The sequence below is a fragment of the Sorghum bicolor genome, chromosome 2 (genome assembly GCF_000003195.3).
Source record: "Sorghum bicolor cultivar BTx623 chromosome 2, Sorghum_bicolor_NCBIv3, whole genome shotgun sequence".
NCBI classification, from domain to species: Eukaryota; Viridiplantae; Streptophyta; class Magnoliopsida; order Poales; family Poaceae; genus Sorghum; species Sorghum bicolor.
The window spans coordinates 66522344-66550231 of NC_012871.2; the positions used below are offsets into that span (position 1 = coordinate 66522344).

General features: G+C 48.3%; 6 protein-coding genes across 6 annotated transcripts; 4 read left to right on the top strand and 2 right to left on the bottom strand.

Moving 5' to 3' along the window:
* Positions 6580-7414, bottom strand: LOC8054999 (auxin-responsive protein SAUR36). The gene has a single exon (XM_021453685.1). The coding sequence runs from the start codon at positions 7356-7358 to the stop codon at positions 6939-6941; it is 420 nt and encodes a 139-aa protein (XP_021309360.1). The 5' UTR covers positions 7359-7414; the 3' UTR covers positions 6580-6938.
* On the top strand, positions 7411-9107 carry LOC8055000 (auxin-responsive protein SAUR36). The gene has a single exon (XM_021453684.1). It carries the CDS (start codon positions 8515-8517, stop codon positions 8965-8967), a length of 453 nt encoding a protein of 150 aa, XP_021309359.1. The 5' UTR covers positions 7411-8514; the 3' UTR covers positions 8968-9107.
* LOC8063341 (auxin-responsive protein SAUR36) lies at positions 13043-13892 on the bottom strand. Its single transcript, XM_002462730.2, has one exon. It carries the CDS (start codon positions 13678-13680, stop codon positions 13267-13269), a length of 414 nt encoding a protein of 137 aa, XP_002462775.1. The 5' UTR covers positions 13681-13892; the 3' UTR covers positions 13043-13266.
* LOC8055001 (auxin-responsive protein SAUR36) lies at positions 14508-15320 on the top strand. The gene has a single exon (XM_021454657.1). It carries the CDS (start codon positions 14775-14777, stop codon positions 15204-15206), a length of 432 nt encoding a protein of 143 aa, XP_021310332.1. The 5' UTR covers positions 14508-14774; the 3' UTR covers positions 15207-15320.
* LOC8055004 (auxin-responsive protein SAUR36) lies at positions 23737-24135 on the top strand. The gene has a single exon (XM_002460559.1). The coding sequence runs from the start codon at positions 23737-23739 to the stop codon at positions 24133-24135; it is 399 nt and encodes a 132-aa protein (XP_002460604.1).
* On the top strand, positions 25526-26959 carry LOC8063343 (auxin-responsive protein SAUR36). The gene is made up of 2 exons (XM_002460560.2): positions 25526-25659; positions 26251-26959. The coding sequence occupies exon 2, from the start codon at positions 26279-26281 to the stop codon at positions 26720-26722; it is 444 nt and encodes a 147-aa protein (XP_002460605.1). The 5' UTR covers positions 25526-25659; positions 26251-26278; the 3' UTR covers positions 26723-26959.

The window sequence follows — 27888 nt, forward strand, 5'->3', positions numbered from 1 at the left end:
AGCGCGCGGTGACGGGGTGCCACTGGTCGGCTGAAGAACGCGACTGGGTGGCCCTCCTGAGTCAGGACCGCCCCAAACCCGACGGTCGACGCGTCACATTCGACGGTGAACAGCTTGGTGAAGTCCGGCATGGCGAGGACGGGGGCGGGCGTGACGGCGGCTTTGAGGGCCGCGAACGCCGATGCGGCTGCGTCGTCCCAGGAGAAGCCCTCCTTGAGGAGCGCCGACAGCGGCGCGGCAAGAGCCCCGTAGCCGTGGACGAACTTGCGGTAGTATCCCGCCAGGCCGAGAAACCCGCGGACTGCCCGCACCGAGCGGGGCGCCGGCCAGTCGTGGATCGCCTGCACCTTGGTTGGGTCCATGGCCACTCCCGCCGCCGATATGACATGGCCGAGGTAGGCGACCGAGGGCGCGCCAAAAGAACATTTGGAGCGCTTGACGAAGAGCTGGTGGCGTTGCAGTTCGTCGAGGACGGCCCGAAGGTGGCGGAGGTGGTCAGCCCATGTCCTGCTGTAAATGAGAATATCATCAAAAAATACCAGGACGAAGCGGCGGAGGAACGGCCGGAGCACGTCATTCATCAGGGCCTGGAACGTCGCCGGGGCGTTGCACAGCCCGAACGCCATCACCAGGAACTCGTAGAGGCCGTCGTGGGTGCGGAACGCCGTCTTGTGCACATCCTCCGGCCTCATCCGCACCTGGTGGTACCGGACCGGAGGTCGAGCTTGGTGAAGAACTTGGCGCCGTGGAGCTCGTCGAGGAGCTCGTCAACCACCGGGATCGGAAAAGCGTCCTTGACGGTGAGCGCATTGAGTGCCCTGTAGTCGACGCAGAAACGCCACGACCCGTCCGGCTTCTTGACGAGGAGAACCGGCGATGAGAAGGGTGAGTCGCTGCGACGGACGATACCCTGCTCGATCATAGCGGCGCACTGCCGCTCCAACTCGTCCTTGTGCGCTGCTGGGTACCGATAAGGCCGGACAGCGACGGGTTGGGCGCCGGCCTTCAGGGTGATGCGGTGGTCGTGCGCGCGTTTGGGGGGCAGACCGGTCGGGTCGGCGAAGAGCCCCCCGTACGCGTGCAGCAGGGCGTCGAGGAGCGGCCCGGCCTCTGACGTGACGCTCAGCGATGGCACCGTAGGGCAGGCTATGCCTGTCCAGGAGACAGGGCGCCCGAGGTGCTGGAACGTCATGCGCCGGCTGCTGAGGTCCCAGACAATGGGCCCCAACGCGCCCAGCCACCGCGTCCCCAGGACGACGTCGTACCCGGCCAGCGGCATGACGAAGAGGTCGGCCGGGAACGTGACGCCGTCGATGAGTAGAGGCGCGTCGCGGATGACACCGTCGCAGGTGACGCGCTCGCCGTTCGCGACCAAGGCGGTGAGGCGCGGCCGCTGACGCAGGGGAAGGCCGGAACGCCGGGCAGCCGCCGCCGAGATGAAGTTGTGCGTGCTGCCGGAGTCGAGGAGGGCGACGAGGATCGCGGCGCCGAGGGACACGCGGAGCTGCATGGTACCCGCCACCGGCACCCCCGCCACGGCCTGGAGCGAGAAACAGGGAGCCTCGGCGTCGGGCTCGGCTGCTGCGACGTCGTCGGGGGCGTCATCAATCTCGACGCCTTCCAGGAAGAAAATGCGCCTGCAAAAACGGTTATGGCTGCGGGTATATTTCTCATTGCAGTTGAAACATAGACCGAGACGGCGACGCTCAGCCATCTCCTCAGGCGATAGGCGCCGGTTACCGTCCCCGCGGCCCGGCTGTGCGGCTGCTGGCGGAGCTGGCAAGGCCAGAGGAGGTGGTGGTGGCGGCAGGGCAGCACGGGGCGCAGGCGCCGGCAGAATGCCCCGCGCAGGAGCTCGTGGCGCGGGCGGCGGCGGCCGCTCAGCCTCCATCAGCTCGACCTGTCGCGCGAGACTCATTGCCGCGGCGAGCGAGTCGGGGTTGTGGAGGCGAACGGCATGACTGAGCGGCGGGAGGAGACCGCCGGTGTAGAGCTGGACGCGCTGCTCCTCGTCCAGGCGACCGGCTCGAGGAAGGAGCGCCTGAAAACGGTTGGAGTACTCTTCGACGGTGCCCGTGCGCCTGCACTCGGCGAGTTCGAACAACGGCGCCGACCTGAGCGGTGGCCCGAACCGCAGGTGCAAGTACTCCTTGAAGCGCGCCCAGGTGGGCGTGCCGGAGTCCTCCTCGAGCTGGTTATACCACAGCTGCGCGACGCCCTCGAGGTTGTACGAAGCCTGCCACACGCGTTCCTCCGCCATGGTGCGGTGTTGGCGGAAATATGCCTCGCATTTGTTGAGGAAGAGCATGGGGTCGGTGGTGCCGTCGAAGCGCGGGAAGTCCCACTTCTTGTGCTTGGGCGGGTAGTCGGTGTGCGGACCTTCCACGTGCCGGTTGCCGCCGCCGCCGCCGGCGGACGACTCCGACTTCTCCTTCTTCAGTGAGGCCATATCGGCCTTCATGGTCGCCATGTCGTCGGTGAGGGCCTTGATGGCCGCCATGAGGTCAGCTGCGGACGGCTCCGTCATGCTGGGCGCTAGGGCGACGGGCGCGGACGAGGTGGGTGACGGCGGCGCGGCGGCTGATGGGTGCTGGGCTGCAGTGGACGATGAACTGGAGGAGCGGGTGGGAGAGGATCGACGAGACCGTGATACCAGGTTGTCAAGGGCGGTGTGGTCTAGGGTAGCTGGCCCTCGACTACGAAGCTCGTAGTCTCCGGCAGAGTCTTCCAGGGCGGAGGTTATACCCCTCTCAGCCGGCTGGGCTTAGGAGACGCAGGGGAGAGAGAGAGAGAATAGGTTAATTCTTGCTTCCTCATTCTTCCCTTTATAGCCTAACCAAAACAACTCCCAATCTAATCCCAATCAAATCCCTGATTTTTAGCCACTGGAAGTTGCCCCTTCGGGCTGCTGGAACGCGCGCCCTGCGCGCTCAGCTGCGCGGCGAACGTCGCGGGCGCGCCTGCGCCTTGTGTACGTTTTCCCGCACATGACATCAACTCAATGGAAGGCACTGTATATTTAGTTCATACATTTGGTATTATTGACTGTGCCTGTTCATGGTGTATGTCTATGTGCACTCGTGTGCATAGATATGTCTGTATCACTGTTACTGTAGAGGTACAGGGTATGAGAAGTGCCGAACTGTCAGGGGGGGAAGGAATCTTGATTGCTCTCTATCAGATAAGGATGAGAAAATTGTGCCCGCTGTCATAATCATGGTTGCTTCCTGGAGGAAAAGGTTCATCCTCTGAAAGCTACAATTTACTGCTGTCGTGCAACATGCATTCTCAATTTTCATGCCGACCATTTCGAACAGAATGGTTGTAAATATAAACTGTTATGATGTTATCCCATACAGTATGCTGTTGTTTTTGCTTTTTTTTTTTGCCAGTTGTTTAGGATAAGGTCTTGCTTTATTGCTTATTACCACAACTTGCTTGAGTATATTCGGTTTAATATCTCCCATTTTAATCACGTAAAGTGAAATCTAACTTACAACTTACTAGGGTATCAATGGCACCCTTTTTACATATGAGGTAAAGTGGAAGCTAACTGTTTGTGAGTTCGCTGCAGAAAATTAGGAGGGGGAATGTCAGTATACTTTTTTTTTCCTTCAGAACCTTCAAAAAGATTTGCTAGAACTGAGATCGAGTGAATTCAACAGCCTCATTGTATCATTACAGAACCAACTGCAAGATTCTAATTCTATCCTTGTTTACTGGGGTATGTACAACTATCTACATATGCATGCATACAACACATCTCATAGCTAAAATATAGATAGTGACTGGTCAAGACCCTTGGAAACCATAAACATGCTACTCATGCAGTTGCATGGCATCAAAACAGAGCTAAGGACTGCCCTTTCCACTTCTTGTGAGGGCTTTCTCCTAAGCAAGCACATCACGTACTCCATCACTTCGGCCTCACAAGGCACTGTGATCCTGTCTTCACTTGTGAACCCAAACTCATCCTCAGACATCCGCAGGAGCTCCACAAAAACATTTGTATTGAGATACACCAAAGGGACTTCAAATCGCTTACCATCAGCTGTGTAGACGACACAGTGACCCTTGTTCGCTATGGCTGATGTGCAGTATAAGTTGCCATCTTTGATCGTCGTGATCATTGTTAGCCTCCTTCTCCCAAGGGCTGCCATATGTTGCCACTTCTTTGCCAGTTGAACTAGCCTCTTTGAACTTATCATGGTGTAATTCTTTGAGATGAACTTTTGGTGCACTGTGCTAGTGCTTCATTTTTTTGATAAGTTTGTGAAGATGATATGGCGCTAGTTTCATGTACTTATAGGATAGCAGGGAGCACTAGAGACATAAGCTATGTCTGATGGGTGTAGGCATCAGTATGACTATTTGGCAAGAGACAAAGCTATGCGTTTATCTTGCTGGACATTGCTGTCTTGCTGTGTGTGATTGAGTTTGATGTTCATTTTGCTTCTTAGCCTATTGGTACTCTTTGGGTCCACTCTATTAGTCTTCTCTGCTCAGTTTATTTACATTTGCGTCAGCCTCATCCTTCCATTATGGTACACAGTTTCCTGCTGCTTGGTTCTACACTTGTAACTGGTTTGATTGGCACTCAAATCGAAGACGCGTTTTATTTTTTTATCAATAAACTATTTGACATTTCCTACATGGACAGGTGAATTTGTTTGAATACTTTAGTTTTGTTTCGTAAGATTGGTTGAAAACTAAGTTATAATAATAAATATCCAAGCTAATAGGTCCAAGATTTATGCCTCCCCATTCCATTTCTATATCTACCACTTCAACTGATATAAGAACACTCTTAGTTTATTTTATTTGAGGTAAACCCAACAGTCCACTGTTCTAGATGTAGGACAACTGTTATTTTATTTCTATATCTACCACTTCAACTGATGTTAGTCACTACCTTCTGTTCATTGTTCTAGTGTCAATACTGTGGTCTACAGTCCATAGAGTCGTCCTGCTTTTTTCCTTGCTGGACCAGCAGCTATGCAAGTGTCAGCATGTGGCCAATTTTAAGTTTTTCTGCAACCATTGTTTTATGGATTCAGTCAAACTCTGGTGGCGATCGAGACCTTTGGGGCAGTGCCCGGCCTAGTCACAAACTTCACAAAAGCTCTGACCATTCGATCAGGTGTGAAAATCTAGACTTACAGCACGTACTTGAGCCTTTCCAGAGAGCATGCAAAGATTTCCCATGCCGCTATCTTGGTTTTCAGCTGCCCACCCATGCCCTTCAAAAAGTTCATGTGCAACCACTCATCGAAAAACATAGCCATTGACTCCCGGGATGGAAAGGAAGATTTCTAAATCAAGTGGGACATCACACTCTCATCACATCGGTCCACCATCTGACAGTCTTCCCACTCGCCATTTGGGCAAGAAAGCAAATTGACAAGATTTATCTCTTCTTAACTGGCCAATTGTCTGCATGCCCAAGGATATAGGTGACCTTGGCCTGATAGACCTTGATAAATTTAGCAGAGCCTTCCGTCTACGTTGGCTTTGGCAAAAATGGACGGCAGAGCGGTTTTCGTCTGGCAGAATCATGCACCACCGCGTGTTCAAATGTTTATGTGGTTACTCACTCAAAGGAAGATCCAAAGCCGAACTAATCTGCTCCGAAGGCATGTCCTTCCAGATGCGACTTGTGAGGTCTGCAATGAAGCGGATGAAACACCGGAACACATAATTGGAGGTTGCACCATCGCAAGGCAGTTCTGGGATAAGATAGGTCTTGGCTCCATGAAAACATCGTCGATGGAGGCTATCCACAACCTTAGCCCGCCACTTGGGATGCCCAGCCAGGGTTTCTCAGCTTTCTTAGCGCTTGCCTGTTGGCAGCTCTGGAAAACAAGGAATGCAGCGGTCTTCCGAAATGAGTTCCTGGGACTCAACCAAGTAATAGCAGCTTGCAAGGCAACAGCAAGACAATGGCGCTGTAGGTTCCCGCGACGGAAAAGGGGAATCGTGGATCAGTGGTGCCTTTTCCTGGACTTGGCTAACTAGTACTACCTAGCTCCCTATACCTTAACCTTGTAAAACTACCATCTTGTAAATCACCTTCTGGGTGATGCTTTTCTTCTTTGTAAAACTCTACTCAATGTAAACTCACCATGGGCCATTTGGGGGCCATATAGAATAAAATTCAGGTGGGGAACGCCTCCCCCCCGGTGACCATAAAAAAAAAAGGATGGCAGAAGAAAAACCCTGGGCCAGATTTGAGGCCCCCTGTAATGAAGTGGATCGTTCCCCGTTTAACAACTCCACCACGGTCTCCATCGGCAATGGAAACAAAGCTAAATTTTGGCACCACAGCTGACTCAAAGGTGAGGCCTCGAGGAACCTTGCACCTCAATTATTCCAACTTGCCAGAAGGAAGAATTGAACAGTACATCAAGAGTTAGAAAATGACTCATGGTCAGAGCGAGAGGAAAGATCACTACAACAATGCAAATTGAAGAATTCATCTCCCTCTAGATTCGTATGCAAACCATACACCTTCAACCAGAAAGTGGATGATAAAATCACTTGAAAATGGACCACCCGATTTGCATGTGGCCTTCATTAGGTATGTTTCTTAGATAGAACTTTCGACTCTGACCAGAAAGCATGGCCTTTACATTCTACCAACAAAACTGATAAACTCTGAATATTGCAGCAAGTTGCCAACTGGAAACGAAAGAGGCACGATGGCACATTGTGGATCAGCTGGGGCCGGAGCATGGAGTGGCAGTAACCTTTCAGGTTTGGATTCAGAAAACTGTGCTGAAAAATTTCTCTTATGTGCTCACTGCTCAGTGAACAAGAACACTGGTGCTAACATGCTAATTTACTACCTTCCTTGATTGTTTGTAGTATCAGAAGGATCTAATAACACCTCTCTTTGTCCTACAATCTACAGGGATGAACTGCTACTTATACAGCTGCAACTAACAGCAAGCTGCCACATACGGTGCCATGTGGTTTGCAGAGTGGCACGACATTGCCATGGTGCTTAGGAATGCCTTCTCCAGCTCCACAGAGGCGCCCCTCCTCAGCAAGCACAGGGCATACTCCATGACCATGGCATCACAGGGCAGTGTGATCCTGCCGTCGCCGCCCGTGAAGCCGAACTCCTCCTTGGACATCTGCAGGAGCTCCGCGAAGACTGTCGTCCCGAGGCACGCCAATGGCACCTCAAACCGTGCCCCGTCAGCTGTGTACACTGTGCAGTGGCCCTTGCTCGCCACGGAAGTGCAGCACTTGTCGACTTCCTTTGCTGCCGTCCGCCAGGTGAGGCGCTTCCTCTGAAGTGCTGCCATCCTCTGCCACTTCTTGGCCAGCTGAGCAATTCTCTTGGTGCTGATCATGGTTACTTGTTTCTTTCTTGGCTGGAAACTGGAGAAGTGGAGAGCTCTGAATTGAGATTGTGATGGTGTGCTGAGGCCACTTGACCTGAATATATAGTGCAGTCGAACTCAGAGTGGAATGGTGAGTGCGATGTTGCAAGACGCGTCTGCGAGTACGATTTGGATGAGACTCTGATGGGGGCCGACTGTGTGGGCTGAATGCTCGTGGTGTGCTTTCGGTGCTTGGACTGCACAGAATCCGTGCTGGCGCACCATGCCGAGCGGTGTCTCGTGGAAGTGGCACGAGGGCCCCATGTTTGTTGGGGCTAACGTGGAGCATGAGGGCCAGATTTGTTCAGCTGCTGCTGCTGGGCCATCAGATCATTACCAGATCAGCTTGGATTTAAAGTTTCAACAAAACGAAGACAGGGAAGCATGGACTGCATGCATGCTTTTGTCAGACGGCAATGGCATGCTTGAAGAATGCAAATAAAACTGGAGCTAGCTAGTTGCCTAGTTGCGATCTGGTAGGTCCATGCAGGGAACTGCAAGAAGCCACTGCGAAGTGGAGTTCACATGATGTGCTGTTGATCCAGCAGACCACAAACTGATCTAAGATGATTTGAATTTGTCGAGCAAGTTGTTTGGACGGCTGAACAGGCTTATCCGGTCATCATTCAGAAACAATGAGCTATGGGCACAAAAACTTCCAGATGTCTTAAAAATAACAATCTGTATCTCATTGCACAACTGACAAATTGGACCCAATTTACATGTGGTCCTCATGGCCCATGAGGCATAGCAGTATGGCATCACATTGTATTGTGATATGTAACGACCCAGACACTACTACATGTCTATATTTCTACAATTGGCTCCGACAAGTGCCAACAGATGATGGCCCGAGAGAAATCTAATCAGAACCACACACTGCTTCCCCTTGCAGCACCGCATGTTCTGAGCTCGTGGCCTTGTCTCTTGCCAGCCGGAGGTGATAGCTGCACTTGAACTGCATGCTCTTCTTCCCCGTCACATATAAATCCACCACCTTCACACTTACATCCACCAGTTCATCAGCAACCTGAGCATTACATCTAGCAGCACAATACCCTCTGATACAGTCATACAGAGGTTCTGTGAACATTCGATTCAGCCAGGAAAAGCAGGAGAAGCAACCATGATCAGTGCCAAGAGGCTTGTTCAGATGGCAAAGAAGTGGCAGAGAATGGCTGCCTTGGCGAGGAAGCGGCTTACCTCGATGCCGGCAAAAGAAACCGAAGCATCCTGTGGGACGTCGTCGACGGCAATGGCCAGCAAGGGCCACTGCGTTGTGTACTCTGCTGATGGAAGGCGGTTCGAGGTGCCGCTGGCATACCTTGGCACGGTGGTCCTCGGTGAGCTCCTGCGCATGTCGCAGGAGGAGTTTGGGTTCGTGAGCGATGGTGGCAGGATCACGCTGCCCTGTGACGCCGCCGTGATGGAGTACGCCATGCATTTGGTTAGAAGAGATGCTTCTGAGGAGGTTGTGAGGGCGCTCTTGAGCTCCATGGTCAGGCCTTGCCACACTGTCAGTGTCATTGGCGTGGCGCCATCGATGGAGCTCAAGCAGCAGCTAGCTGTATGTGTATAATTCACTAGCTCATTTTATTAGCTCGTGTCTCAGTGTCTCTTGATGTATGTAGTAATGTACAGTACAGTTCTGTTCAACCGGATGTAAGGTTGTTACTTGGTATAATCAAATGAAATGGAAGAAAGATGTTACCAGCTCAATAATCTTAGCAAATCAGTACCGTCCCTTGTGATTTGTGAACCAAAGCTCCTCCTGGGATATCCTGAGCAGCCCACTAAAGATAATTGTGCCAAGGTATCCCAGTGGGAGCTCAAAAGTCAAAACACCTCCCAATGGCTGTATGCACGGTGATGTGGCCCTTTTTTGAAATTCGTGAAGTGGTGCAACTTGTATTGTCGTCTCTGGTGTCTATCTTAATCCTTTTCCATTTCCTCGCCAAGTGGGCAAGCCTCCTCCCTCCTGGGATGGACTGTGGTTGGTTCTTCTTGTTTCTCAGGTATGGTGCTTAGAAATTCTTTGTTTATGACTGTGATTGCAGTGATGGTATCTTACTTGCTTGCTCCTGAATATGTAGGTGAAGAAATGTTCCATGGCTGAGACTAATTGGCAGGTTACAAGACGTGAGCTTGGTACATGCATTGATGACTGCAAAGTAGGCATCAAGATTCAGATTTTTCTTTTGAAACACGAGCAGGGCTCTGCCATTATCATATAAGAAGGGAGCAAACACACGTTTTACATTGTTTTGCTACATGAATAACCAACACCGCAAACACAGAATAAGGATGAGCCACTCATTATGGAGCTTCTGGCCGCTTGCATGCACGCTTCAGATTTTATTATTCTGGACCAATTTTTGGTGCAACATCAAGGCAAAGATAGTGGACTAGTGGTTGGGCAGCAGTGGTGGAGCCAGAAACAAAGTATAGGGGGGCAATTTGCCAATTAAACCCATAAGGCTTTGTTTAGTTCCAAAAACTTTTGAGAAATCGACACTGTAACACTTTTGTTTGTATTTGTCAAATATTGTCCAATTATGGACTAACTAGGCTCAAAAGATTTGTCTAGTCAATTTTGACCAAACTGTGCAATTAGTTTTTATTTTCGTCTATATTTAATACTCTATGCATACATCTAAAGATTCGATGTGACGAAGAATCTAAAAAATTTTGCAAAATTTTTTGGAACTAAACAAGGCCTAAGTACATAGACCTTGTTTAGTTTACCCAAAAACTAAAAATTTTCAAGATTATCTGTCACATCGAATTTTGCGGCATATGCATGGAGCATTAAATATAAACGAAAATAAAAACTAATTGCACAGTTTGCCTGTAAATTACGAGACGAGTCTTTTAAGCCTAATTAGTTTTTATTTCCGTCTATATTTAATACTTCATGCATGCGTCTAAAGATTCGATGTGACGAGGAATCTTTAAAAAATTGAGTTTTGGGGTGGAAGTAAACAAGGCCTGAGTTGCGCAACCTTGTCTTGATGATCTTTAATATAGAAAAGACACGCTCAACACTAGCTGTTGAAACAGGAAGAGTAAGAAGCAACCAAAGCAATCTATCAATCAGGTTATGAGTCACATGGCGTCCAGTGTCAACAAGGCATCGACATAGCTCAGCTATGGTTGTGATATTTTTCAGTTCTTCATGGCTGAAAGCATCAATATAAAATGGTTGAGCTGGCTTTCTAATCCAAGCATCAACAAGATAATCTGCTATTCAGATGGACTAATTGATCTATGTGCTCCTTTAGAAAACCATGAAGGCAAGGGGGGGCAGGGCCCAGTATGGCCCAAAGGTAGCTCTGCCAGTGTTGGGCAGTCAGATTTGTACTATGGTATCACTGCTGAAATTGGTTGAGATGTAATTTAGCATACTGGACCCAGCTTTTATGCCCAATTTTTTACAATTTGACCCTTTTCTTGAAGAAAATTCATATTTGGACCTCTGGATGACAAAAACCTAGTTTTAGACCTAGGGGGACGACGCCGTGAACCATGACGTCGAGGTAAGACAGCTCGACGCCACAGATCACGGCGTCGAGGTCCCTGCCACAGCCCAGCGTGGCGTCTGGCGTGGCGGCTGATGTGGCAGAGCTCGACGCCGCAGATCATGGCGTCGAGCTCTTGACTATAGGACCCATCGCGCCCAGGCTCTTCATTCTCCTGGCTGTTGATTTCGCCTACGCCGCCGGACTTAGCTCAGAGGCTCCGCGTCGCCGGAGGTTCCGCGTTTCAGCCTGGAGGTTCCACGGTCTGCTAGTCCACTGCATGTTTTTAATTGTTGATATTTTTTAGAAGGGCCTATTCACCCCCTATCAAGGTCCTTTTACTGTGTTAGTGTAGCACAATGAATAATTCATGGAAAAAATTTGCAAGAGTTACCCCTTGTTTCGATGGACGTGCATGGGCCACATGAACAACACTGGAACACAGCTGTTGGGCATGGTACATCTTCTTTGGGAGGTATAATTACATTACATTTGTTGTTTACTTGAACTAAGCAATATTCATGGTATGATATAATGACTTATGTGCACACATCATTTGAATAATGTTGCTAGGATCTGGAGGACAGAGCTCGTCTCGGCCAACCATGGACACCTTTTTAAAACGATGATGACGAGGACGAAGAGGGGGTGGCCGAGGAGCGTGACTATGACGAGCTTGGGTCGTCTCAGCTCCCTGATGCTCCTTCTACTCAACCTACGCATGTTGCAGGAACAAGGCGATGCCGTTCGCCTTCTAGGTACACTCCAGGCACCAATGCTTTTGGCCACAAGGGTAAGGGTAAGAGTAGGAGGCAGTGATAATGACTTCTGGGCTAACACCATGCTGGCAACTTAGAATTGATCGCACAACTTTTGCATGTATCGACACTGTGTGAACTTTGTAGACAATTTATACTATATGGGACTGTATGGTCTTTGTAGACTATTTGAACTATCATTTTCGATGGCATATGTGATGGCATATGTGGTTGTGTTGTGCTATTTGGATGAATCAATGTTTGTATTATATTATGATGTCTATTTATAAGTGTGGATTGTTCTAAAACAGGGTAACTCTTGCAATTTTTTTCCGTGAATTATTCATTGTGCTACACTAACACAGTGAAAGGACCTTGATATCGCCTAGAGGAGGGTGAATAGGCGTTTCTAAAAAATATCAACAATTCAAAACATGCAGCGGACTAGCAGATCGCGGAACCTCCGGGGACGCGGAGCCTCCGGGCTAAGTCCGGCAGGCAGGCGAAATCAACAGCCGGGAGAATGAAGAGCCTAGGCGTGACGAGTCCTATAGTCGAGAGCTCGATGTCGAGATCTGCGGCGTCGAGCTCGCGTCGAGCTCGACGCCATGATCCGCGGTGTCGAGCTCTATCACGTCAGCCGCCATGCCAGACGCTACGCTGGGCTGTGGCAGAGACCTCGACGCCGTGATCTGTGCGTCGAGCTGTCTTACCTCGACGCCGTGGTTCACGGCGTCGTCCCCCTGGGTCCAAAACTGGGTTTTTGTCATCCAGGGGTCCAAATGTGAATTTTCTTAAAAAAAATGGTCATTATAAAAAAATTGGGGCTTTTTATGGAGGTCTTCTATCTGTTCCACTGCCCTATGCCCCTATCTCAAGCGGTTTGGAGATTAGATGGTGGAGCTTGTGAAATAATCATTTCTGAATGATTTGGGACCATATATTTTTCTCTGAAAAATCTGAAACACTGCATGAGCATGATTAGATAGCATCAATTCCTGAATATCATTGAGGACAAGTCTGGATGATCCAAGATTCAAGAGTTGAGCAGATGCAGGGTTCACTTCACTGTTTTTGGGTACACACACTTACAGTCTTATACTGTTGCAGTAGCATGCAAGGTGTTGGGTGACCTGTGCTTTGATTGCTGCTAATCATGCAACTCAGTAGACAGTTCCATATCTGAGTTTGCACCAATGGCTGCACGATTTCTAGCATGGCGTGTGACAACCATTTCATGGTATATGGGGGCATTTTCCAATGGGCCTACAGCCCTTTTTTTGTTGGAAAGTTCAGAATGTGGCTGTAAATTTCCATGCAAGACAGGATCTGTTGTCTGGGTGTTTACTTTACAAGGCATCAGTTGCAGCAAAATAAATTTATCAAAACAGTAAATTTTGAGCTTATTTTGCCAGAATTTTATTGTCCAGAAATTGTGATCTGTAATGTATTTGTGTAACATGTGCTCAGTGAACAAGAACACTGGTCCTAAATTGCTAAGTCGCTACCTTCCTTGATCGTTTGCAGGATCAGAAGGATCTGAATAACAGCTCTCTTTGTCCTACTATCTAAAGTGATGGACTACTACTTATACAGGTGCAACTAACAGCAGGCTGCCACATATGGCGCCACTTGGTTTGCAGAGTGACACGACACTGCCATGGTGCTTAGGAATGCCTTCTCCAGCTCCACAGAGGCGCCCCTCTTCAGCAAGCACAAGGCATACTCCATGACCATGGCATCACAGGGCAGTGTGATCTTGCCATTGCCGCCCGTGAAGCCGAACTCCTCCTTGGACATCTGCAGGAGCTCCGTGAAGACTGTTGTCCCGAGGCACGCCAAGGGCACCTCAAACCGTGCCCCGTCAGCTGTGTACACTGCGCAGTGGCCCTTGCTCGCCACGGAAGTGCAGCACTTGTCGACTTCCTTTGCTGCTGCCGTGAGGCGCTTCCTCCCAAGCGCTGCCATCCTCTGCCACTTCTTGGCCAGCTGAGCGATCCTCTTGGTGCTGATCATGGTTACTTCTTTTTTTCTTGGCTGGAAACTGGAGATGTGGAGAGCTTCTAGTTGAGATTGTGATGGCGTTCTGAGGCTACTTGTCCTGAATATATAGCTCACTCGAACTCGAGTGGGATGGTTGGGCAAGGGGCAATGCCATGTGGAACGGTGAGCGCAATGTTGCAAGATGCATCTGCAAGTACGATTTGGATGAGATTCTGATGGGCCGGGGCCGAAGTGTTTAGCTCATGCGGGAGCAGGTCGTGGGTTGCTTTCGGTACATGGATTGGATCATTGGACACCACCCATGTCGAGTGGTGTCGCTCGGAGGCGGCACAAGGACCACATGCTAGTGGGTGCCAAGTTGCCGACATGAAGTGTGAGGGGCTCGCTCGTTCAGCTAGCAGTTGCGCCATCAGATACATCAGTATCAGTCCATTTCAGTGCAGTTTTCTTCAGGCTTGAAACAAGTCGCCGCACACAACTAGAAGCTGCAATCTTGTAGGTCCTTGTTGTGAACTGTAGGAAGGGACCGGGCAATCAAATGGAGTTCACATGATATGCTACTGATCCACAAGACCACAAATTGAAGAAGTGGTATTGAGTTGTCGAACAACTTGTTTGGGCCGTTGAACCGGCTTAATTTGTGCGCTCAGAAACACATTTGCTGTGGTCTGAAATAATATTTGCAAAATCAATGGAAGATCTGGAACTGACAAATTGGACCCATGCGGCATGCCTCTTAGCAATAAACATGTCAGTATGGCAGCACATCGTAATATCATAGAACCAAACACAGCTGCAATTGGGTCCAGCAAGTGCCAAATAGATATATATGGCCCTAGAGAAATCTAATCAAAACCCCACATTGCTTCTCCTTGCAACACTGCATGTTCTGAGCTCATGGCCCTGCCTCTTGGCTGTCTGATGGTAATTGACTTGATCTGCATTGTCTTCTCTTTGCCGGCCCTGACCTATAAATCCATCAGCTTACCACCAAAACTTCATCAGCCCATCAGCAAGCTAAGCACCACACACACCTGGTAGCTGAACAACCACCATACAAACTGAATTTCTCTGAATATTCAGCCAAAAAAGCAGGAGAAGCAACCATGATCAGTGCCAAGAGACTTGTTCAGATGGCAAAGAAGTGGCAGAGAATGGCTGCACTGGCAAGGAAGCGGCTCACGGCGACGCCGGGGGAAGAAGCCGATGATTCATGCGGCACGTCGACGTCGGTGGCCGTGAAGGGCTACTGCGTCGTGTACTCCTTGGACGGGAGGCGGTTCGAGGTCCCGCTGGTGTACCTCGGCACAGCGGTGTTCAGCGAGCTCCTGAGCATGTCGCAGGAGGAGTTTGGGTTTGCCGGCGACGATGGCAGGATCACGTTGCCCTGTGACGCCGCGGTGATGGAGTACGTGATGTGTTTGCTTAGGCGAGATGCCTCTGAAGATGTTGTGAGGGCGTTCTTGAGCTCCATGGTCAGACCTTGCCACCACAGCGTCATGGTGCCATCGATGCACCAATCAGCCATCTGTGTATAGCTACAGCTATATGATTATTAGCTCATGATGTATATTATTAGGTTTATTTAGCCGGATGTATTGATGTAATATTCTGGAATCACATGAAATCGAACAAAAGGTTCTTCGTATTTAGTCTGAACGTCTCGTGGCATGAATTTGGAAACGTTTCTCGTTGCACGAATGACGTGGTAGAAAATAGAAAGAAGAAGCCGTGGCCTGAAAGTTTGCAGACGCGCGACATGTGGTTGAAGGACGCAACGGCAGCGGCCGACGTCGTCGGCGAAACTCAGCAAATTCACCGGCGTTGACTATCTTTGTATTGCCGAAAATGACCTTTGGGCTTTGACACCTCAAAATTTTTGATCGCCCATCGTCCATTCTGACCGTGCGATTGGATTCTTGCGGTTACGGCCCAGATCGAGAAAGGCAGAGGAGTTTTGGGCTTTTGGTCACGGTCTTTCTCGGTGGGCCCATGTACTAGTACTCGCCTGTATTGCTCTACCGTTTGGGCCCCTCTGTGGGTCATCCTTCACTGTCGGCGGCGGCGCCGCAGAAGCCTGACGAGCGCCGTTGAGCCCGCCGTGGCGTCTGTAGGTTGTGATGGCAGCGTGCCGGCCCCCCACGAGTGCGCCGCTCGGCAGCGGCTCGGCGCTCCGGTGAGAACCCCAAACCGAATAGGTGCCCCAATCGTACAGGAGGCAGAAAATCAGCCAAATATACTCAGATTAGTTCGTATATATATGTGCACAAGTAGCAGAAGGCCATAGGATTTGCCCGTGTACCTTAAGAGCAATGCACTAGTGCCTTGATTGGTCCGTAGCATCTGGCCGGACGGTGCCATATCTTATTCATGGTGTGCTTGTTTTTCTGCAACACATCACATGTGACATTTCGTCCAGTTGTGTGCCATGGTTGTTTCATTGTTGTGGCTTTCAGCGTAGGGGCTGTACTTGTCTGCCAGTTTGGAATTTCGACTAGACCTGACCTTTTGCTGCGTGGATAAATGATTTAGCTGAGTTTCATTTTGATCATGTTGAATTCACGATAGTAACATACTTATAGCAGCACCACTATGTGTTAAAAAAATATTTCCCTTCACTCTGAATATATGCCACCCTGTTATTCCCTCTGCATTTTCTATTGAAGCATACACTGTACACAGTGTTCTCTGTTCTCTCCTCAACTTATTTGCATGATAATATGTCACTGTTCTCAGTTATAAATGTACATCTATTTTCTATTTTTGCCTATAAGTTAAATGTATCCTCAAAGAAAAGAAACAACAATAACAGCAGTTTTTTCTGTAGGTGTTGGTTTGCCTGCCAGTTCGTTAAAGTTGGGAGAATGGAAATTCTTTCTTTTCGTCTAAGTGTCTAACTATGTCAGAGCACTTGACATACAAACTGCAAAGTACTTCATATCTTCAGGAGCTACAGAGCTGCAAATTGCTGATGCAGTGCCGCATGTGCCATTGTATAGCTTGAATGCTGGGAAGGCATAGCTGCAAAGCTCAGGAATGCCAATAACCTTTCAAGTTTGGATTCAGAAAATTGTGCTGAAGAATTTTATTGGACCAAAATTAAGCTGTTATATATATGCTCAGTGAACAAGAACACTGGGGCTAACTTGCTAAGTGGCTACCTTCCTTGATCATTTAGGATCAGAAGGACCTGAATAACATCTCTCTCTGTCCTAATACTATCTACACTGATGAACTACTACTTATACAGCTGCAGCTAACAGCAAGCTGCCACATACGGTGCCACGTGGTTTGCAGAGTGGCACGACATTGCCATGGTGCCCAGGAACGCCTTCTCCATCTCCGCAGAGGCGCCCCTCCGCAGCAAGCACAGGGCGTACTCCATGACCATGGCATCACAGGGCAGTGTGATCTTGCCATTGCTGCCTGTGAAGCCGAACTCCTCCTTGGACATCTGCAGGAGCTCCGCGAAGACTGTTGTCCTGAGGCACGCCAGGGGCACCTCAAACCGTGCCCCGTCAGCCGTGTACACTGTGCAGTGGCCCTTGCTTGCCACGGAAGTGCAGCACTTGTCGACTTCCTTTGCTGCTGCCGTGAGGCGCTTCCTCCCAAGCACTGCCATCCTCTGCCACTTATTGGCCAGCTGAGCGATCCTCTTGGTGCTGATTGTTAGAGTACACGGTTAGTTCCAGACCCAAACAGATCTATTAACCGATAAACGCGGAAGCATAATCGACATAGAAGAAAATATGCAAACAAGAACGACACCGAGGCACGATGTTTTTTAACGAGGTTCAGCGATATGCTTAATCCTCGAGGCAATGACTACGGGCGCTCCTCCCCATAAACAGCAGCTACACCGGCATCCGGGCGATCCCGCGGCCTCGCCGCCACCCAAACCAGCCGCCAACTCGTCTTATGGTTATAACAGGGGTGGCCTCATATTTATGGCCCCCTAGGACACATAGTTCGACTCTAACTCTATCCTAGCCCCTAATACAACTCAAATCCAACGTAACCAATTGTACACATATTCGACACATATTTAACACTGATCATGGTTACTTCTTTCTTTCTTGGCTGGAAACCGGAGATGTGTAGAGCCCTGAGTTGAGATTGTGATGGCGTTCTGAGGCTACTTGTCCTGAATATATAGCTCACTCTAACAATGATTTCAGGTCGACTGGTCGAAGCTGGTCGCTCTAGGACCGACCAGGCGATTAATCGAGATTAATCGTCGACCAGGTCGATTAATCGCCCTGGTCGACCCTGGTCGTCCACCTGGTCGTCCAGCTATTTCAGGGCATATATGCCTATATATATACCTCTATATATACTATATAATATACACAATCAAGCCAGCATCAAGACTACATTAGTGTTAGATAGTGAATTACTTGTGGGAGTTGGTTTCTTCTCTTTTCTGCACTGTCCAGAGGTCCATGTTGCTGTCCCAAACTCCATTTCCTTGCTGGCTTGCTGCTGGAAGCCTGGAACACCACAGAAAACCATAATTAGAAGTAACAGGTCAGCAGTCAACATTCTTGATCTTGACATACCTAAACAGCAGCATTGCTGCAGTAGCCAATAGTTAACATTTAGAAGACCATACACCATAGCAGTAGCCACACAACCAGCATAAAACATAACCAAAGGTCCAAACTAGTTCGGTACAAAATAAAGTGTTCAACACAAAGTCACAAACTTTGAATTTAAATGGTTCAGCAAAACTAGGCAACTTTTCCATCTAATCAAGCAAATCATTAACCAAATCGAAGCCTCCATGTCCATCTTCATCTCCACCTCCACCTCCAGGTGCAGAACCTTCATCCTCCTCCACTACTGTTGCTGAATCTAATTCTGCATTATCTTCTTGGAGTTCATCGTCATCTTCTTCAATATCTTGGGTCACTGTATTCCTTGCACGCTTCCTGTGCCTAACATAAGTCTGAGTCGTCTGACCCACAACACGAGCAGCAGCAGCCCTAGGCAGGCCACGTCCCTGTAGACTCTGAGTTGCACCAACAGCTTCATCCACTTGAGCCCAAGTGATATCATTGCCACTGCCACCACCTTCTTGAGCAACTTCACAATTATCATTGACCCATTCATTTTCCCATTGAAATTCTTCAAGCAAAAGTGGGTTGCTTCTCTTTCATTTAGAACCTAGCTCTCTAATTTTCCTAAATCTATTTTCCATCTTTCGGTTGTAGCTCACATAAACCAGCTTATTTAGCCTCTGATGCTCTAACTTGTTTCTTTTTTTTGTATGGACCTACACAAAAGACAATGCATATTCACATACCAATATTGCTTGCAACAACAGTACAGTAGCACCTAATTACTTGCAAGAACAGTAGCACTTACAGCTGAAAATTCACTCCAATTACGTTCGCATCCAGATGCACTACAACAAAGGCTAACAATCCTTTTTGCCAAGCATTGGAGCTCATATGTTAGGCCACCATATGCTCCCCACCAGAGAACTACAATTTCCATACCATATCATTAGTTCATTGCTGATTGCTTTCACAAATAGTAGTACATAAGGATCAAGAAGGATTACATACTAGGATTTTTTCTCTCCCTGTCTCTTATTGCCATTGGCATTGAGAAGGATTCACCTTCAGCCCTCTCATAGTCATCTGCCTGCATGCTTATCTTGTTCTGTTCCTCCTCTTCACTCACCATCTTCCACAAAACTTTATTAAACATGATCCTCAACCTGTGGGCTTGTCTTCTATCTTTTTCTTTTATGACAAAAAACTTGTTTGGATTCAAGTATAGGGCTGCTCCATACAGGTCCTGCTCCATTTGGTTTTCCCATCGATTGTCATAGTATTTTAGTACTTCGTTGAGTAGAGTTGGTTTTCCTTTCAAAGATTCCTTAATTGTGGCCTTCGCCACTTCCATGGCTGCCATAATCTCAGGAGCTGCTGGTGTCTCATCTCCATCAGCTATCCTCAGAGCAATAAGAAGTGGTTGTGAAGCTTTTAGGCATAATTCCACTTTGCTCAAAAATGGCGCTGAAAGGATAATGTTCTCAACGCGCCGGCCTTCTTGAGTAGCTGAAAAGCTGAGGTTATGCCATTCATCACAAACCACTAAACTCCTCAATGCATTCTTATGCCTATGCATGCTTGCCAATGTGAGGAATGAAGTGGCAAAGCGAGTTACACCTGGCCTCACAAGATCTCCTCCAATTTTATCTCGCATTAGGTCTAGAACCCTCCCATGCTTGTACACGAATCTGGTCACCTTCTTTGCCATGTTTATGCAAGTGCTGAATTCCTTGATCTTCCCAATATCCTCCAGCAACAAATCCAAGCAATGGGCTGCACATGGTGTCCAAAATAGATGAGGGATCCTCTCCATTAAAAGCCTCCCTGCTAGCTTAAAATTGGCTCCATTGTCAGTGACAAGTTGCACCACATGTTCTTTCCCAACCTTATCTATTTGCTTCTCTAACAAGTCAGCCAACATAGGTGCATTTGCTATCTCACTTGAAGCATCAACATACCCTAGAAAGAAAGTCCCTGCTGGACTGTTAGCAAGGAAATTTATCAGATGGCGATGGCTTGTGTCAGTCCACCCATCAGACATTATGCTGCAGCCATATTCCTTCCAAGCCTGCTCATGCTTCTTCCTCAACTCCGATGTTCTATTCACAGCTTTTTCTAGCAGCGGATTCCTAATCTCATGATATGATGGTGAGCGGTAACCTGGACCGTATTGTCCAATTGACTCTAGCAAGACTTCCCAGCTTCTTGAATTAATCACATTCAATGGAAGGCGATTCTCATAAAGGAAGTCTGCAACATGATCATCAACATTTTGTTTGGCCTCCTTACTTCTCTTTGTGCAGTGCTCAAGTGTAGGTTGAGTTAGCTTGGATTTGTACCTCTCTGAAACTACCTCCTCTGGTGACTTGCAAAGCATGGAACTCACTGGCCTGGACTGTTTTTGAGTTGCAGGTTTTGCGCAGCAGTAACAGTGAAAGTAGTGATGGGAGCTTGAGCAATCTTCTTCTTGGCTTGTTTACCTTTTGTTCCAGAACTTGGTACTGGTACAGCTGCAGCAGCAACATCTTCCTCTGCAGCAGCAACATCTTCCTCTTCAACTTCACCATCTTCATCCGCTGCTGCCACAACCACAGTCCTTGAATTTTTTTTATGTAAGCAACCATCTCCCTCTTAACTAGTTCTGGACTCTGAGGACAACCAATAGCATCTCCAAACCCCCCAGCAAGGTGTTGCTTAAACCTACTTATTCCAGAAGGGACTACCTTCTTGCAAAAAATGCATTGCACAAAATCTTTCTTGGAAGGATCTGGCCACCACCCATACTGCCATCCTGGATCTTGACTTCTTGCCTTCCTCTTTTTGTCAACAGCTTGAGCAGCAAGGTCTGGAGGTAGTTTTGCTATGGCCCTCTCAATTAGGGAGGGGATATCTATAGCAGATGAGGCTGAGGCAACAGTAGCAGCACCTGACCCAACAGATTCTGGTTGTGGTTGAACTTCTTCAAGGTCAGGCACAGGCATTATCACTTCCACGTTTGCACATCGTCGATCCACATCTACAGATTACAGAAGCAGAGGGACATCACAAGCACTAGGAAAAGATGGGGGGAGGAGAGCACCGAAAACCACCAGGAGAGGGACATCATAATGACAGCAAGCATCTAGAGTGAGAGATGAGGGGAGGAGGGAAGAAGATGGAAAGGGGAAAAGCTTACCGTCGTCGGAGCTCATGGTGAAGACCAACAGTGGAAGAGGGAAGACCAGAGAAGTGGAGTCGCAAGGAGAGGAGTCGTGAGGTGACCAGCCTGGAAGAAAATTGCGGCTGCTTCCAGGGGTATCCCCTGCAGCCCCTCTATTCTATCTAAACCCTAAACCCTAACAGGCCAAAAACTTAAAGCCCATTAGCCCAGTACCAGTTAGAAAAGGCCCAACAGACATAAACCTGGTCGTCCCTCTTACCTGGTCGTCCGATTAATCGCGATTAATCGACGATTAATCGGACGACCAGCTTTCTGGTCGAACTAATCGAGTCGGACCTCCTAATCGAATCCTAGGAGCGACCTGGACGATTAATCGCGATTAATCGGACGACATGAAATCATTGCACTCTAACTCGAGTGGGATGGTTGGGCAAGGGACAATGCCATGTGGAATGGTGAGTGCAATGTTGCAAGATGTGTCTGCATGTACAATTTAGATGAGATTCTGATGGGCCGAAGTGTTTAGCTCATGCGGGAGCAGGTCATGGCGTGCTTTCGGTACATGGATTGGATCATTGGACATAGCGGCACAAGGACCATATGCTAGTGCCTAGTGGGTGCCAAGTTGCCAACATGAAATGTGAGGGACACGCTCGTTCAGATAGCAGTTGCGCCATCAGATACATCAGTATCGGTCCATTTCAGAGCAGTTTTCTTCAGGCTTTTAACAAGTCACTGCACACAACTAGAAGCTGCAATCTTGTAGGTCCTTGTTGTGAACCAAGGGACCAGGCAATCAAATGGAGTTCACATGATATGCTACTGATCCACCAGACCACAAATTGAAAAAGTGGTATTAGTTTGGCAGAGCAAATGCCTATCTTGGAGGGATTCTTTTTGGTTCTGTGTCCATGACTGGAAACCCAAGGTTCGTCAGGTTGCTATCATCTAAAGATGATTTGATTTTGAGGATCCTATTTTAGTAATATGCTATAGTGCCTTGCAGTGGAACTTCACTGACCGAGATTGAAATCAGTTGGGAGTATCACATGTTTAATGTTTTGGTAGTCTCTCCTATGCTTGTGTGTGTGCTCTTGCTCCACTTCAACATTTGCCTTCTGTAGAGAAGGGTGATATCCCTGCATAGGAAATCCGCATGTGTTTCAACACGAGTTCTCTTTCTTGAGCATTACCAATAACTTCAGAAGGTCTAGTCCATATCACTGAACTAAATTCTCGGTGCATCATACATATATGGTCTAAATTTCAGTATCACAAAGGTATCAGTTCAATGCCAGTGGTATATTGCTAAATGTGGATGCAGTAATTGGTAAAGTTTGGGACTTATTTCAGAGCTGGCTTATGAGGTTTCAGCTGTTCTCGCTCAGATTCAATACCAGGCATTAGTCACAGCAAAACGCAGACAAGGATCCTTGGATTTGATGCTTGAATCAGCTGACAAGCTGCAAGAGTTCAAAACTGAAATCGGTACCCTGGATGCTGAAACAAGTTGACTGAATTCGAAGCGAATAAGTTACAGTCAGGCCTTAGGATATGAGCATAGAGCATGCACACAAACCGTGGCTTAATAGTTGTATCTGTCAGCAAATGAAAAAAAAGCAGAGTGTCCTGTACTACGGATGTACCCAATTTTGCGTCATGGTTGTGATTCGTCTAGTTGTGTTCTTGAAGTCTTGCAGATGAAAACATTAAGAGGAAAACAAGGATGAAGTTGTCGACCAAGTTGTTTGGACCTGCTGAACACAATTTATCTGGTCGTTCAAATACAGTGTGCCATGAACATGAACTTCCTGGCTATATGTCTCAATCGGTAGAACCAAATTAAAACTTTAGATCTTCAAAAGGGACACACTAATCACCACAAATAATTGATATCTCATTGGAGAATCATTGGCTCAACTGGCCCAGACACGTTGGACCCCCTGTTCACGTGGTCCTCATGAGGTTGCATGCTTGACAGCAGTCAAGTCAGTATGGAAGCACATTGTGATGCCCTAGCAGGGTCAAACACTGGAAGTATCGTTTCAAGCAAGTGCGAAACAGTTCACGCTGCTTTTTCGGGTTTTCCTGCAGCATTGCATGTTCTGGACGGATGGCCTTGTCTCTCGGCAGCTTGAGCTGATAGCTGCACTTATACTGCATCCTTCTGTTTTCCCTGCCCTGTAAATCCATGAGCTTAGCACCAAAACTTCCATCGTCCCACGAGTAAGATAAGCACAACACCTAATAGCTGAACATCACCTGGTAGAAGCTGAGCTTCTCTGAACTTTCCAACAAGGAAGGCAGGGACTGAATCAGATGATCAGTGCCAAGAGACTCGCTCAAATGGCAAGGTGGCAAACATTGGCTGCCCTTGCGAGGAAGAGTCTCATGCCAACCGAGGGGTCATCCTGTAGCTGTAGCACGTCGTCGGTGGCTGGAAAGGGCCACTGCGTTGTGTACTCTGCTGATGGCAGGCGGTTTGAGGTCCCTCTGGTGTACCTCAGCACATTGGTTTTCAGCGAACTCCTGGACATGTCGCATGCGGAGTTCGGCTTCTCAGGTATTGGCGGCAAGATCACGCTGCCCTGTGACGCCGCAGCGATGGAGTATGTGCTACGTTTGCTTAGGAGAGAGGCCTCTGAAGAAGTTGAAAGGGCGTTCCTGAGCTCCATGGCGAGGCCTTGCCACTATGGAAATGGCTTGTCGCAGCAGCCCATAGGATTTGCTGTTCCTAGCTTCTGAAGATTAGCACTGAATAGCTGGAGCTTGTCATGGTGATTTGTTCTTGCTGTTTCCATTTCTTTCATGATGTAAAGATGTAAATAGTTGCTTTTGGGAGATTGCAATGGAACTAGGATGATTGCTAACCAAGAAATGGAACAAGTTCTCAGACTCTGGTCTAACCAACTGGGTTGTTCTACTCTGTTTTTTCATGTCTTAACTTTACGTAATTCTGGCATTGTACGAACAAAACCATGACAAACTAGAGTTGTGCTGATGATTGTCATTTTGCCAAAGTTGCCACTGCAAATGGATATCATGTCATGCTCTGCGGACAAGGTAGATTTTGCTAAAACTGAATTGGAGTCTTCTTTAGAACAGGATCATAATTGTAAATGGTGTCGTTAAACCTCGACGCACTACAACTACCAAGATTATCAGCTTGTTGGTTGTTGCCTAGTTGTAATCTTGTAGGTCCATGTGACAAGGAGCGACAAAATGGAGCTCACATGAGATGCCACTGGTCCAACAGACCGCCAACTGAACAAGTGATATGAAGTTGTCCAGCAAGTTGCTTGGACCGCTGAACACCTTCCAGTCCAGTTGTTCAGAGATACAAGATGGTATGGGACGGATAAGAGTGGACAACTGTCAGTCACGCTATATGTCTCAATCTGAGGACCCAATTCAGATGCCCAGATTGCTTGATATCTCAGTGAAGGGATCACATAGATTGTCCTGACACGTTGGTCCCAATTTTCATGTGGTCATCACGAGGCGTGCTTCATTGTGATCTCCAACTACTGAACTATCCAAGCACGCCCAACAATGCTGCACTAGTGGCTCCAACAAGTGCCAACACAGATGGCCCAGAGAAATCCAATCAAAATCACACTCGCTTTCTCTTGCAAGTTGCCACACTGCATGTTCAAAGCTCGTGGCCTTGTCCCTTGCCAGCCGGAGTGGATAGCTGCACTCTACGTTACATGGATACGTCACAGGGACCTCGTATCGCGTATCGGATACGTATCCGATACGGATACGCGTCGGATACGCGTCGGATACGCCGCCGATACGTGTCCGCAGAGTATCCGTTTTTTTTTCACGAATATTGGATACGTGGTCTGATACGTATCCTCATCACCGATACGGCCCAGCCAAACAAAAGTACCTTGTCCTGTCCCCGACGTCCTAGCCGGCTGGCCTCCCGATTCCCGCACGCCTCGCGCCGCAACCCTGCGCCTCGCCCGCATCCCGCCGCATCGTGTGCGCCAGCCGCCGGCGACTGGCTACGAGCCTCTGCCTCTTCGCTCGCCGTCGACGAGCCTCCGTCCCGGCTCGCGGGCTGCCAGCGACGAGTTTCCGCACCTGCAACGTGCCCCTGCCCCCTCACGCAGCATCCTGTCCACTCGTCCCCAGTCCCCACGCACGGCGCCCTGGGGAGCACCTATTAGTCCGCTACAGACCGCGATGCAGGGGGGAGATGCATGGAAGAGGACGATTCGGAACTCAGCAGCGAAGCTAGCTTCCGCCGATCTCCCATGAGTACACTCCCTTTCCATTCTTGATGTACTCTACTTCTCTACTTGTTGCTTCCATCTAGATGGCCTCTGCAAATTTCAGCAGTGCTGGCGCAACACGCAAGTGCTAGTCCTAGTCCGCTAGTCGTAGCATAGGATCCACTAGCCACAATCATAACAAATACAATCCTGTTTCCTGACTTCACTCTCCTCATCTCTTGTGAAATTAAGAAACCTACAAGCTGATCTGGTGATGTATCATATATGATTGTATGTACTATAAACTAAGAATTAGTGATTACTAAAATTCTACACTTCCACAATTTTAGTTTACATTATTATTTATTTTATTTATTAAAAAAAAGTAAAACGTATCCGCGTATCATGTTTTTTGAGAAATTGCCGTATCCGCGTATCCGTATCCTTCCGATACCGATACGCGTATCCGTATCCGTGCTGCATAGGCTGCACTTGAACGGCATGTAGCATGCTTCTCTTTCCCCTCCTCACCTATAAATCCATCGGCTTAGCACCAACACTTGACCAATCCATCAGCAAGCGAAGCACTACACCACCTGTTAGATACAATACAAGCTGAACTTCTCTGAACTTGTAGCCAGGAAAGCAGGAGACGGAAACCAAACATGGTCAGCGCCAAGAGACTTGCTCAAATGGCAAAGAAGTGGCAAAGAATGGCGGCCATGGCAAGGAGGCGGATCGCATCGGCGCCGACCAAAGGAACCACCGAGGGATCATCACCGTGCAGCACTTCGCCGGTGGCCGGCAAAGGCCACTGCGTGGTGTACTCGGCAGACGGCAGGCGATTCGAGGTCCCGCTGGCGTACCTCGACACCGCCATCTTTGGCGTGCTCCTCAGCATGTCGCAGGAGGAGTTCGGGTTTGCCAGCGACGATGGCAGGATCATGGTGCCGTGTGATGCCGCCGTCATGGAGTACGTGATGTGTTTGCTTAGGAGAGATGCATCGGAAGAGGTGGTGAGGGCGTTCCTCAGCTCCATGGTGAGGCCTTGCCACTGTGGAAATGGCTTGGTGCAATCCATGGGAGTTAGCCAGCAAGCTGTGTTCTAGCTTCTGAGGATTAGTTAGCACTTTGATTGTTTTATCATTCTTGAATGATACATGTAAATAGTTACAATGTGAGAGACCAGAAATGGAACTTAGTAGGACATCGACCAAGAAGGATTCATGACTATGGTTTGAAGAAATTGGGGCGGCATGTATGCACAGTCCATTGAAAAATGCACACATATACCATAAAACGTTGTCACATGCTATGACAGAAATAAAGCAGACCATCTGCAGGAACTGAGATATGGAGCTGTCGATCAAGTTGCATGATTTGCAGCAATGAAAGCACTGTTCACCAACACCTAGCATGCAACTCCAAGAACAGTGTACACACCGAAAAGCAGTGAAGTGAACCCTGCATCTGCCTGGGAATCAAGTCTCCTGACTCTTGAACCAACCTGCCATGTCCCCGTTGAGGCATTGATGCTGAATTTTTAGTTAACTGTAGGTGTTAGCAAAACAGGAGGTAGGGCCTGAATCATTTAGAAACGATTGCTTCTGAGTGAACCTGCTCATCTATGAACCACTTCAGACAGGACACTGAAACAGATATGAGCAGCTCCATAAAAGCTGAACCCAGGATGCTTGCAATATGTCTCAGCCCAATTCAGCAGCTGGTACTGTAGTACATATCTGATTGCCCAACCACTAGCGACCACTGGTTGGCCGCAGCCACCGCTTGGCAGGCTATGGCCGTCGCCAGCCTAGCCCTGACTTACTATGGCAGGCTGGGAGGGGCTGAGGTGGTCGTGGCACCCACTAACGAGTAGAGTGTTAGTTGATCTGGAGGTGGAGGAAGAATAGTAATGTGTAGAAGAAAGTATAGGGTTTCCAATGCAAATGTACAAGAGATAAATAAGGTATAACAGTGGCTTGGTGATTTTCTAATGCAAAACTGTCTTTAAGATTTTAGGAGTGAGATATTGAAATGGTTGGAGAAAACCAACAAATATAGGGTTAATTGGATCTATGCCATTATAAGTTCGCCGTTTTTGAAACACACCATCACTATTCAAGAAACTATGTCAGAACCGTTATAATTCTGAAGATGTTTGAAATACACCATTATATACATATGAAGATGATTTGGGCCCACTGTTAGGCTTATGGAGCAGTTCCGCTATCCATATGAACAAGATTGCCCCCTTCATCTCCTCTCTCACACT